The sequence below is a fragment of the Anopheles bellator genome, chromosome 2, assembly GCF_943735745.2.
Source record: "Anopheles bellator chromosome 2, idAnoBellAS_SP24_06.2, whole genome shotgun sequence".
Classification (NCBI taxonomy): domain Eukaryota; kingdom Metazoa; phylum Arthropoda; class Insecta; order Diptera; family Culicidae; genus Anopheles; species Anopheles bellator.
This window is the reverse complement of record NC_071286.1, coordinates 51,273,289-51,285,817: the sequence shown is the minus strand read 5'-3', so window position 1 is coordinate 51,285,817 and position 12,529 is coordinate 51,273,289. Positions and strand designations below refer to the sequence as shown.

The 12,529-nt window shown below is 46.2% G+C and overlaps 1 protein-coding gene across 1 annotated transcript; it reads right to left on the bottom strand.

The window, feature by feature from the left end:
• Window positions 1-1,074: 1,074 nt before the first annotated feature.
• On the bottom strand, window positions 1,075-11,852 carry LOC131211038 (ribitol 5-phosphate transferase FKRP). Its single transcript, XM_058204376.1, has 3 exons — window positions 10,818-11,852; window positions 7,549-7,665; window positions 1,075-1,926 (listed from the first exon to the last, which is right to left on the bottom strand). The coding sequence occupies exons 1-3, from the start codon at window positions 11,850-11,852 to the stop codon at window positions 1,075-1,077; spliced, it is 2,004 nt and encodes a 667-aa protein (XP_058060359.1).
• Window positions 11,853-12,529: the final 677 nt, after the last annotated feature.

The following is a 12,529-nucleotide window of genomic DNA, read 5'->3' as shown; positions in this document are numbered from 1 at the left end:
AACCGTAGGCTAGGTATGTGCTTTCTGGGAATTTATATATTCATCTCTTTATCGTCGCTACTGTTGAGAGCATTAAGTTGGTAACTATACAGCTGCCGGCAGATTAAACACGGATTGGAAAGTGGAGAGCTTAAGTTTTGTTTTCAGTTCTAACACGGCGAGTATGATTTTGGTGAACGTAGAAAGTTTTGCCAAGCAGATGATTGATTACTTAACAGGCTGGTGCCCGTATACTCCTATTCGTTTAGTTACAACGGTTGCGAAATACGACATGAGTCAATAGACCATTTCATTGGCATCAAACATTCTATTCCTTTTGTCTCTACTGCAGTAGTTTTCAAATTAGATTGGTGTTTTCTAAGGAAAAATCCTTGATGATTGACAAAAAGGGTACCCTTACATTTCCTTAAATCGTAGAATCCTAGCGATTAGCGCTCTATATATGGGAGAGTCTGCTTAAAATGATTTTCCACTATTTTCCATTAGCAAATGGTTCTACCTTTGGACTCTAATTGATTACGGTGTTGCATTCACATCGAACTAAATTAATGTGTATCTGAATGCGACTCAACCAGCGAGCTGATAAGCGTAACGTTTGCTAATACTAATTGCAAAACACATCAGTTAACACTATTGCTACTCTCAATCCTAACTCTACGTGGAACGCCGGCTAACAGTTTGATAGGTTTTGCTATTATCTCACTAAATCACATGTCGAATGTTGAATAGGATTAAGCAAGTGAGTTCGGTAGTTGTCACAGCAGCTCCATATTGATTCTCTGGGTGGTACAACGATCAGTGGCCCGAACAGTGTGAGTTAGACTATGCCAGTTTCAACAAGATACAGGATACGGCAATTTTCTAATCTTTGAAGCTGGCCAATAATGGGTCGCACATTGGTGTCGTTTACGTTTCACTTGCAGCGTTGCAATCACAAAAACTACCTATTTACACAAGCATCTAAGCGTATTTATCACTTGTCCTAGCGCTACCTACTGAACCGCACCTGGCCTATTCCGTCACCGTCACCTGGTCCGTTCGCTGGTCATTGGTCGTATCACTGTGAGAATTACTCTACTTTACGTTTTTCACTTCCAGGTACTCTATCACATTGTTGGGACACATTATGGGCTTCCCGAGGAACAGGACCGTCGACATTGGGTGCAGAAACTCGACCGAGAACTTGCGCGCCTTCCAGCCGTAGAACCCGTTCGGTCGGACGAACTCGCCGGAGAGATCGAACGGCAGCAGGTTGACGGCGATGGCGTTCGTTTTCGAGAACTGCACCCGAAAGTAGTGCCCGTCGGTGGCCTTCAGCCAGTGGAAGCCCTCCTCGTCGGTGTACGGTTTGGTCTGCGCTTTGCGCAGCGCCACCGACCGCTGGATGTCGTCTCCGTTGATGCTGAGATCGATTTCGTACGCATCGCCCGACAGGGCCTTCTGCGACAGGGCGTCTTTGAGTGCATAGTTGTCCAGCCAGTACCGGATGCCCACGTTTTCGAGCTCGTCCCGAACGTGCCGGAACGTGGCCTTCAGCTTCTCCATGCAGCAGGGCGGCGTGTGGCGCCCCAGATACCGGTAGAACGGCCGACCGTTGTGCACCTGTCCGATGCAGCTCTTCGTTTGCTTCTCGCAGCCGTAGAACGTAATCTCCGTCAGCAGCGAGATGGTTTGGTTGTTGTGCTCGTAGCTCTTGATGTACTTCCGCCGACCGCCGGCCAGCGGACCACCCGGCGCCATCAAAGGACCGGAAGGGCTCCGGTTCGATTTATCGTACAGATAGTTTTTGTGGATCACCTTCTTCACCTGCAGCCGCCGGTAGAGGGCTTTGAACTGCTCCTTGCGCTGGTTCCGTCGTTTCGTCTTCGTGTGGTACGAGGTGAACAGCTTCTTGCCATCCTGGAACGGTGCGTTCAGCAGTATCTTCTACCGTAGAGAGAGAGAGAGAGAGAAACAATGGAATGAGAAACGAACAATGGAGAAGACAGCCGTTGAAAGGCCGACGCCATCGATGGAAAGGATGGAGAGGAAAAACAATCTCATTTCCATTCCGGAAGCTATCGTCGAACGGCTGGCGGTGGAAACCGTTTTCTGGTGTGTTCCTTCTGAAAGGCTACATGCTGAATCTTTTCCCATCACTTCTCATAGTGCGAGTCGAGTCGGAAGTCCTATGTGGGCACACAAATTGCACCGCCCCGCGCTTCCCGGGCTGGGATGCTGCCGATTGTCTCGTGGCCGAGCCACAGAAAGGAGCAGCCGGAAACCGATGGCGGCTTCCTGGGCCCGAAGTGAATGGTTGGGTTTTTGGGCCGAAATTAGAATAAATCGCAAAACGAACGAAACTGCTCTTGATGGGGTTTGAGAGCAATTTCAGATCGCTTTCGGATCGTGTTTTTCAGAAACAGGATTCTTATCTTACGATCATCAGAAATCCAATTTCGGAGCAAACGAACGGTGATTATAAATTCATAATCTTATCACGGTTAGGGGTAGGTTTTGTTTCATTTCAAAGCGGGGTTGGTATTGTTGCGACGTTCCTAGTTAGTCATTATTCGGATCAGTTTAATAATGTGATCACTAAAGTATAAAGCTTATCATTTAAGCTGGGGCTTCCTGCGAACGTAAGGAACGTGATTTTAGGAGTGGTTGGGTTGTTGAGGTGTTGAGCGTGAACAGCGGAGCTCAAATTGAGGTCAAATTAATTGAGCTCAAAGCAGCAATTGGTTTGATAATGTTACCAGTCTCCTTATTCTGTTTATGGCGTAGGACGAATATTGAATATCCTTGTTTGACGGGTGGTCGACTAAAAGTCGATGAAGATTTGTGCTGATAATTAAATATTTTGAAAAATAAGGTTGATGAATAAGCTAATCCTAACATCCAGGAAATAGCACAAACAGTTCAAACAGTAAACAGTTCAAAATATGGTCTGGCTCCTGACAAGGTCCGGAACACCCATTCGGAGCAAACATAGTATCGGAACAATAAACACTATAAACAGTTTTTCTGTTTGCATTTTTGCTATTTTAGAAGCAAAATTAGCAAAAGGCTTTTTTATCCTTCTTATCGTCTATCTTTGCCATAATATTAGTTTATCAAAGTATTAGTAATATTTATTAAATATTTAGTTTATCACCAAAAAAATGAACGTCCATTATCGCTTACAGGGAACCGTTTTGGAAAGGTTAGAGCTGAAGAGCAATACAGTGTTCAGAAAGGAAGCGTGCACTTCACTCAGTACTTGACTTTTTACTCGCAAATTAAGGCTCACCTTGCGGCTCAGAGTGAATTGCTTTATTTGCATAGGGGAAAGCTTTCGGTCTTCGGAGCAGTGCCAGTAGCTTCGCCTTCGGCAAGGCGCATTAAATTGAATTACAAATTTAACAAACACACACACGTGCGCCTGGGTAGGAGTCATTAGGCTGGTAATGTGTAAAGGCTTCGTGAGGCCAATCCAAGGGCCAGTCCTGATCAAGAGACGAAACAGAGCGGTCGTTAGCGAAATTAAATTCTCGAGAAACTTTCTCCTCTCATCCGGAGCTGGCCATCCCGAATGCCAGGATGCGAGAAACAATGCTTAAATTTGGTGCGTATTACGCAGACACTGGCGTAGCGTAATCATAATTTCAAATGCTGCTTGAAACGGCGCCCAGACGACACGGCCCGATCCTGGCAGGGATATTTCCCTTCGATTTTGCTCGATGCTGAAATGAGTTTTTAAAGCGGGACGCTTCATTACGTCGTTGTCCCGGCGGAATCAACGCGGGCCAACGTACGAAGCAACGGCCGGAGCCGAAGCCGGAAATGGTTGGTTGGTTCTTTCATTAACAATTGTTTGATAAAAACGGTGTTTACATTGGGGCTTTCTTCGTACTCGCAGCGGGCGGCATCATCTTTATGGCACCATTAACGAGTGGCCGCTTTCGATTTCCCCACCATACCGAGGCCAAGATGTTGGCGGGCGGCCCATTCAAAGCTTTTTTTTCTGAGCTCCGTCTGTTGTGATTCTACCCATTCGCGTCCTGCGGATTGGGCCAAGAGAGCGAGCCTCCAGGATAATGTACTTTCCAGTACGTAAATAGCGGCGGGCCGAAAATCAGAAATAACTCCGCGCTCCGTGCGGATTCGAGGAGGATTCGGGAAGGTCACACCGGCGTCGACGAAGACGCCGGCGTCGTAAAACTCAAATATTTATCTTCATAATACCGGCGTGCCCGGTGGCGAGCTCGTTGCTTCGTCCTATCCTTTGGCAGCTGACGAGCCGTTTAGCCGTGTTGGCTTCCATCTTTCCATTTTTCCTTTGCCAATCGACACGCTCCCGACCGACGGCTCCCGTGGTGTTTGCCTTAGAGTCTAGTCAGCCACCGACTGATCCGGAAAAGGGAAAAGGATCCGACGGTGTGTGAATTACTGCTTAAAGTTGGTTAAGTTCGGCACTTGGTAGCGTTCCACGATTCGCGCGCCCAGGGCGATGATGATGCTGTGTAACTTCGCGGATCAGAAATTGGCCGACTCGACTCGACGGCGCACTTTCTAACGCGGGCTGTGTCGTAAATCATGATCATCGACACCACCGTCATCAAGTTGGAGAGCAGGAGCAGTGCTGGAGCAGGAAAAGGTTTAAATTTGCTGGGTGAGCGTTAGGATGGGTGAAATTTTCTTAGTGTCGGCAATTTTAAGTTCCTGCTACCATCCGCGATTGGTTGATTGCAAATGGGGAGTGTTTTTTTATTACTCATATGATATCATCGCGATGCGAGACGTTTCCGGTGGGCACTCACTGCTATGCCGATAATTGACTACAAATCGTATCGGTTCTTTAAGCCTTTTCATGTAATGTACCAAGGAATGTCGAAGTGCAGAGTAACGTGATATGGTTCAAAATAATGGAAACATTTAGGAACTTTGATCAGAGTGTCCATCAAGAAGTTATCTTAAATCTAACTTAAATAACTGAATCAATAACCGAATCTTCGTGACTCATAAAATGATATATTTTAATGTCTTATTTTACTTGTTCCATGTATTTCTTATGTTGACTGCAAAACGTAGAATAATGCTATTATAACTGAGAAATGGTTTTGTATCTGTCAACGCAAATGGCAAACTTTTAGTTGAATGTCTCCCTTTTGAGAAAATGAATCGCTTAACAACGCTGAACAATGTGTTAAAAATATTAAAACTTATTACTCGATCGATTAAAGAAAAACCGTTACACCTTGAAAAGGTTGCTGTATCTATATGGTGCACATTAAGGGCTGGCGGTATTATAGAACCCTATTTTTCGAAAACAACAGAGGGAGGACCACTATCAACCATTCCGAGCCAAATACCGCCAAATGAAATCCTTTTTGGCCTGCAATCAAAGATATGGACTTAGCAGACTTTCATCATGATCATGAAGCGTTGGTCTTTTTTTGTGGGGCTACGCAAAAGATCCTGCTTATATCGGCAAGCTTGCTACATTGTAGGATTTATGAAAACAACATTTAATAAGTTATGGCCGAGGTAATACCCAAAATATGCAAAACAGTAATTGAAAATTATTTGAGCAAAATCGACTGTTACCGTGGGTCCCAAGACGGCCACGATATTGTCTTTCATGCATAGTGGCAAAGTACAAACTTTATGACTTTTCGAAAAAAATCATTAAAAACTTAACTTTTGATAAATGCTCATTCATTAATTTATTCATCATTCAAAATAAACTTTATGAAAAAAAATAAAGAACTTAATTTTTCATGAGTGTTTCTTAAGTTTATTTTTGAAACTACGAAACGGATGAACCTGTATATTTTAATTTATGATTACACTGTAAGTTCCGTGTAATTCTTTTTACGACAAACCGTGCAGTAGCCGATTGTCTTTCGACTAGTCACTAGCGCTACAACTAGCTGTGGTTTCTTTTACAAATAAATGGTATAAATGTAAGAAATAATGAAGTTGATTTTTCTTTCCATTCTTCACCTCAAAGTCCTTAGGACCTTAAAACATTGAAGCATTCCAGCGTAGATGGAAGACGACCAGTACCAGCTAGCTCGTCGCTAAATGGGTCGGGAAACAAATCAAATTTATTCAATCGCGAACCTATTAGTGAAGGAAGCCCCTACAAAAATCGTGCCGCAAAGCCAACAGCTTCTCGGTCTCTGTCTCTCTTTAGCCAGATTGGGTCAAGCTTCGGTTCTCGAGATTCCTTTTAGAGGCCACAATCCCTCGCAATCGAAACCACGCAGCTGCAAGCTCGAAGAAGCTTTCGGTTCCGGTTCGTGAAATAGGATTTGAAAGGGCCGCATAAAAAGAAAAGGTGAACATACGAAGAGAGACGCATTCTCCAATAGCCTTTCATCTGTTTTTCGGATGGAAAAGAAAGTTTTTTCGGGGGGGAAAATAAAAAAGTTCTTCTGGTCACGTAACACCACGGCGAACGTGCAAAAATCTCGACGTTTTTATCGACTAAACTTGAGCAAAAATCGGAAGAACAAGCTCAAGAAAGCGCCCGTTTCGATGCCCATTAAAACAGGTAATGGCGTAATGGGCCCGAAAACATGGGGACAAAAGTACGGAAACCGATGGGAAAATCGGCTCGCGGAAACGGACTCAAGCTGTGGGGGTCAAACTCCTGCGTTTCTGCGACATTAGCTTAATTCGTTCACCGGAAAGAGCCGTCGTTGGTATTCAAGGTAGACGTTTGCAGCAAAGGCTCAACCATGTCCTTGCACACGGCACTTTGGCTTTAAAATTCATCGCAGGCACCGTCACGGTGGAGGGCTACATTCCAGGGCGCGATGGCAACTAAGTGGCCCCGGTGTGTCTGTTTCTGAGGTAAGCGTGTATCTGTGGGGAGAGGCACAGCGCGGGGACGAAAAGATGAGGTGTTCATATAACCATTTGCCAGCGCGTATGGCGTTGAACCCTGGGATCGTGGCGCTTGGGTCCTTCTTCCTGGTTCTGCCTTCCTTTCGAAGGGCACTAGGGACCGCGCGTGTGTGAGTAAGTATTTTTTTTATCGCTTTTTTCCGTTCATGCTCAGCCAGGATCAGGATTAACCTTCCGCTTGACAGGCGTATTGTGATAAACGACGTTACCAGCCCGGCACCGAGAGTGGCAACTGGTGGTAGGTACAATAAATTGGACCCAAAAGCCAGGGCAGCCATTTTCGAACCCGAAGGAGGACTGGCGAAGGTGGCAGGACTCCCCGCAACGCTTAATCGCGTTTGGGACCCGGGACCCTCCGAAAATCGAAGGAATGGCGAACCCTAACGGGGCAGACTCGTAATGTTTAATGATTTTACGCTTCGCAGCCCACAAGGTTAGGGCGCTGCTTCTGGCCACCTTTCTCGCTATTGTAGTTCGCCCTTCCCGGTTTGGGGGAGCCCCTACTTCCTGGGCCGATGGAGCAATCCTTCGGTCACGGAAATGCAATCAGCGCCGTCGTATGTTTGGCGTATGAGTGACGCGGTCCACAGGAGTGTTGGTGTGAAAGAAAACCTAAATCGTTCGCAGGGCTCACGGCCTGTCCCCCCGGTGGTGTTGGTAAGCGCTACGTACCTTCGTGCCCGCCAGCTTGGCCTGTATGTAGAACATATCCGGAAAGGGCGCCGATAGTGCGTCGGGCAACTCCTTCAGCAGCTCGGTCTCGACCAGGATGGCGTGCTTCTGTTTGAACTGCAAGAAACCCGAAGAAACGGTAGGTTAGAGGTACGAGGCAGTACGAAATGATACAATAAAGTAACAAAGAAGCGTGAAACGGAGTGGAGCTCGCAGACACAATCGGCGCAAGATGAAGTACACTCGGGAGCACCTGCTTCGGGCGCGTGTATCTGATTGCAGGTGGCCGGAACGGTCCACTTCCAGCTCCGACTCCGGGTGCCTGCCGTCTTCCGGTCCGGTGATTGTTCTTTAGGGTGCAATCCAAGATGGTGCATATTTTATGCTTTCAGCTCTGGGCCAGTGCCCCGGCCAGCGGAACAATGTCACCGAACCGACCACAGGACCAGGTGGGCCAAGGACGATAAATTTGAACATTGCTTACGTACTGCAGTAAAATGATTCCTTTCATTAGGTCGATTACTCGCCCAGGTTTGGTGACTTGGTAGCCGCTACGTATACGGGACGATGGTACGATGACTTCTATCTAGGTTCAAGACTAGGTTCAAGTACAATTTTGAGTCCACTCGTTTGGTACACTTATAGGAGAAAGGATAATCTCGTCCGGGCCACACGTACATTCGACCATAACTGAGGTTGAGTTTAAGTTTACGACTCATCAGTCCAGATCACTTTTTCCAAGAAGGAAGAAATTTTCAACGCATTTCGATAGTAAAATGTCATTCTCTTTTTAGCTACGTGGCCAGATTTACCTCTTTTCTTTAGTCGACATTGGATGATATGTACAGAAAAGTTCATCCTTTACTGATTGAAGCTCTTGTTGAATAGTTTTGGATGATATACGCGAGTTTATAGTTAAGGTGTTCACTATACCTCGAACAATTCGTTCACGACCTTCATTTTCACAAAGCTCGATTATCACAAACACTAAGAGGCCTTGTGAATTCTTCGCCGAGTTTCCAGTTTTTCTCAGTCTTAGTTTTGCAGTTTAAACATGAAAACCTGTACAAACTCAAGCTACTATTGATTATTAATAAATATCCCTACTCAAGGAAATTGGTGTCAAAAACTGAAAGCTACAAGTTTCCAATTTCAACTAAAATGGTTTTCATGGTGCTCAAATTCACCTTTGCCCGCTAATGGATGAACCAAACGTACACGGGACTAAATCAAAATGACATTTATTCGTCCTAATTTTGCTCCTAGAACCCTGAAATTATATTTTGCAAGGAAAATATTTTCGTGTTTTCACATATTATTCAAATATTTAGTAGCCAAACATTTTTCTTCTACCCAGTGTAATGATAATACTCGTCATATGGCTTCGAACTTGTGCCCCGCTATATAATGTATTGTTGCAGGAATAGCATAAGAAAAAGCACACTATTTTTCACTTTTGAAAGTATATTTGAGTTAATTGATCATAATGTTCAATGTCAAACTTCGGTTGGATAATTGACTTTTTTGAAAAAATCATTCGATTTCGTTGGAGAAGATTCGTCGAAGGGCACCGTGTGACTAACAATGCCATAAGAATCGCTGGGAACAGGTTATCTCGTATTAACCTTAATCGGTGGGACAATTTAAAATTTCTTCGTAAACCATTTTCTAGCTTCTGTTCTCGTTGCTGTGTTATCATCTCACTGTTCACCTTTCTTCGTCTGGTTCGTTCCAAACGTTTATGAAGCTTATCAAGATGCTGAAGACGATTGCGCCATTCGGAGGACATTCGCCACCAGATTGGACAAAGAATCAGAGATACCCAAAGCGCAAAAATAATATCGTACACAGGGTCTCAGCAGCAGGACTTAGCGAAAAGCTTTTGTTGATGCACCAGTCAGCTGTCGAAAATGTTTACCAGATTGACGGTGACATTACTGGCCTAGCCATGCGGAGCTCCAGCTTTTCATCTTGGCGCTCGAAACAATTCCGAACAGGATGGTGACAGTGTCATAAGGTCGATGATAGTTTTGAAGAGATTTAAAAGAAACAGGTGGACTCAATTTAAGTAGATGGAAAAGTATGGTTTTCTTGCATGGCAATAATATGAATGAAAACAATATTTAAATAACTAGGACAACCTATCCTAAGGAACCCAGAAATATCCTGAGGAAATCAATATACATTAAAACTTGTAGGATAGTTAAAACATGTATTGAAAATCTACTTAAAACTCTATTTAAAAAATGGTTTGCGCTTTAATTATTAATTTTTTACGCCCCTAATGAGATGTAATTTTGCTTAAAAAAAGGTAAAGAGTAACTGAGTATGGGATAACTTCAACCCATAAGCGTACTCTATCGATATGTTATGTAAAATTTGAATTTGACCTTAAACATATTTCATTCAAGTTATTTGTTAACGTTTTATCTTCATTGTTTGAAGCGGAATTGTGGCGCACGACTGTACTGTACTCATTTTCAATATACTGAATGCTTTGAAATTATGATAAAGATCCCAAAACTTGTCTTATTCACGTCAAAAGGTATTTCGATAACCACGATTTAATACGGAAGGGAAGGAAACGGAAATATAAAAACTCTCTAATTTAAAAATAAGTCATCAAAAATATAACAGTTATTATTATAAAATATAAGAAAGCAAAGATGAACCCAACAGTCACAAAACTTTCCCTGCATCCCTGTCTTGTTGAAAAAGATCGCAATATTCACAACTAACCACGCAAGCGAAAGCATGGCTTGCTGCATTGTGTTTACACCACTGCACACTGGAAACAATAGGCTTAATTTACTCGTCCTATTTTCTCGCACGTCACGATACCGCCCCGAACGGTACAATTCCCAAAAGGGACTAACAACCATCCAACCGAAACGAAGCCGCCACCTGATTGCTCGTGACATTTGCGCGGCCGATTTTGCGACAAATATTCGCCCGAAACAGGAAAAATAAGTATTCAAAGCATCCAACCTCATGGCAACCGAAAAAGGCGGTAGATGGAATTGGGCCTTATATCCGGGGTTTTTGCGTCCCGGCCCCGCGTTTGATTGATTTCGCGCGCCCCGCGCCCTCGAATATGATGATGGCCGCGATGGGATTGCGAGGATTTGCGGAAAACCATTATCATTCCCGGATTTCCCCCGAGTTCCCTGTTGGGTTTTGCGGATTGCGTACGGCCAGCATAATGATGGTGGGGAATCTCATAATCAAGGAAAGGACGAGCTGACGGGCTGATTAATTAACTTAATTACCATATCGCAGCTGTCGGTCTCGTTGCCGGTGACGTATTCGAGCGTCCAGTTGGGCAGGTCGAGCAGCATCTGGACACAGTTGGCGTTGGCCTTCTGGTTCGAGGCGAACGGCACCGCCACGATGCGCCGTTCCGGTTTACGGTTCAAATCGAACATCTGCTGCCGCTGCTGCTGCTGCTGTTGCTGTTGCTGGTGCTGCGGCTGTTGGTTGGCGTTTTGGCGCAGCAGCAGATGCTGATGTTGCTGCAGGAGCAGCTCGTCCCCGGACGGGGTATCGATTTCGCGCAGCATCCGCGACAGGAGCGCTCGCCCGGTGAGCCGCACGCTGTCCGGCATGAACAGCACGTACCGCGTGGTGACGTGCATGATGGGAAACGTGTCCCGAAGCGACTTCGTGACGTCGTAGCCGAGGCTGAAGAACCGCACGTTGCTACCCTTTTCGAACCAGCCCACGTTCGGGGCCCCCGAGCCGGAGTGGTTCCGGTTCCGGCCCGTTCCGCCCGCGGAGAGCAGGGCCGCGTTGAAGATGTCCAGCGGCGGATACGGAAGCTCCGGTGCGATCACAAAGACGGTCGCGTGCGGGATCAAGTTCGTGACGCTGGCGATCGACTGGAGCAGATCGTTGTCGAAGTCGAAGAAATCGCGAAACACGAACGTGATGCTGCGCCGCAGGTACCCGTTGGTCAGCTGAACGCGGTCGCGTTGACTGGCGTGCTGCGAGGACATCCGGCCACTCGCCAGCTGCTCGCTGAACGTCGGCACAAGTGCCTGCCGCAATCGGTTCAGGGTACCGCCTCCGGGATCGCCAATGCGGTACGAGCTTTCGTAGCTGGCGATTGGATTGGCCGACTCGGCCGGGCGGAGCGGGGACCCCGCCGGGTACCTGGCGGGGCCACTGGGTGCGAACGTGTCCGCCAGGAAGTGGCCACTGCTGAGGAAGTACTTCCACGAGTAGTAGAACACGATCAGATTAAAGCAAATCATGAACAAAATAAACAGCTTGCCGTACTTCATGCGCATTTTTTTCGCTTTCATCGGAATAAAAGGGACCTTTCCTTATTTGCTGGCCTTTACCGCACACACACATACGAGTGCGACAGAACGCGGAAACGGATACGCTGGGTCTCGGTGCTGCTGCTCAACGACTTCGGGGGGTTCGGACCGCTGGACCGGAGGGACCGCTCGAGATCATAAAACCATGATTAGCACTTTCATCACAAGCAACGGTGCCCGAGTCCCGATTTTTGCAGCTCACCCCTCGGCACCGACGGCAGGACTGCTCATCGGCTTGCTCCTCACCAGGAAGGAGCAGGTTTTATCACAAACTATGATCGATACCGCAAGAACTATCCCCGGGAGGAAGCGGTAACACTCTGCCACGGTGAAGCTCACTTTTTCGTTAACGAACTAATTCTCATTCGCACGGAATTCGCGTGCCGTGCTGGGGGAGATCCTGCGAGAGCTTAAAGGTACCATTAACGAAGCGAATGGGAACGAGATATGTGATAAGCGGAGCACCAGGACACACACGAACAAACACGTTTGGAGCACCGTTAGGCAGATAATTACTACCAATTTGGAATTGATACACGATAAGGGCGCGATGGAGGCGCCTGGTTGCCCGTACAAAGGAGTGCGGCAATTTCTCGAGAGCAACCGACAGAACCGTATCAGAAGCTGTTTTCGAATTCGAGCAGAAAAAGGATACTTTT

Coding starts and splice junctions, on each gene's coding strand:
- LOC131211038 (XM_058204376.1), bottom strand. CDS start 11,852: ATGAAAGCGAAAAAAATGCGCATGAAGTACGGCAAGCTGTTTATTTTG. Junction 7,666..10,817: donor AGACCGACAGCTGCGATATG/GTAATTAAGTTA, acceptor GGTTTCTTGCAG/TTCAAACAGAAGCACGCCAT. Junction 1,927..7,548: donor CCAAGCTGGCGGGCACGAAG/GTACGTAGCGCT, acceptor TCTCTACGGTAG/AAGATACTGCTGAACGCACC.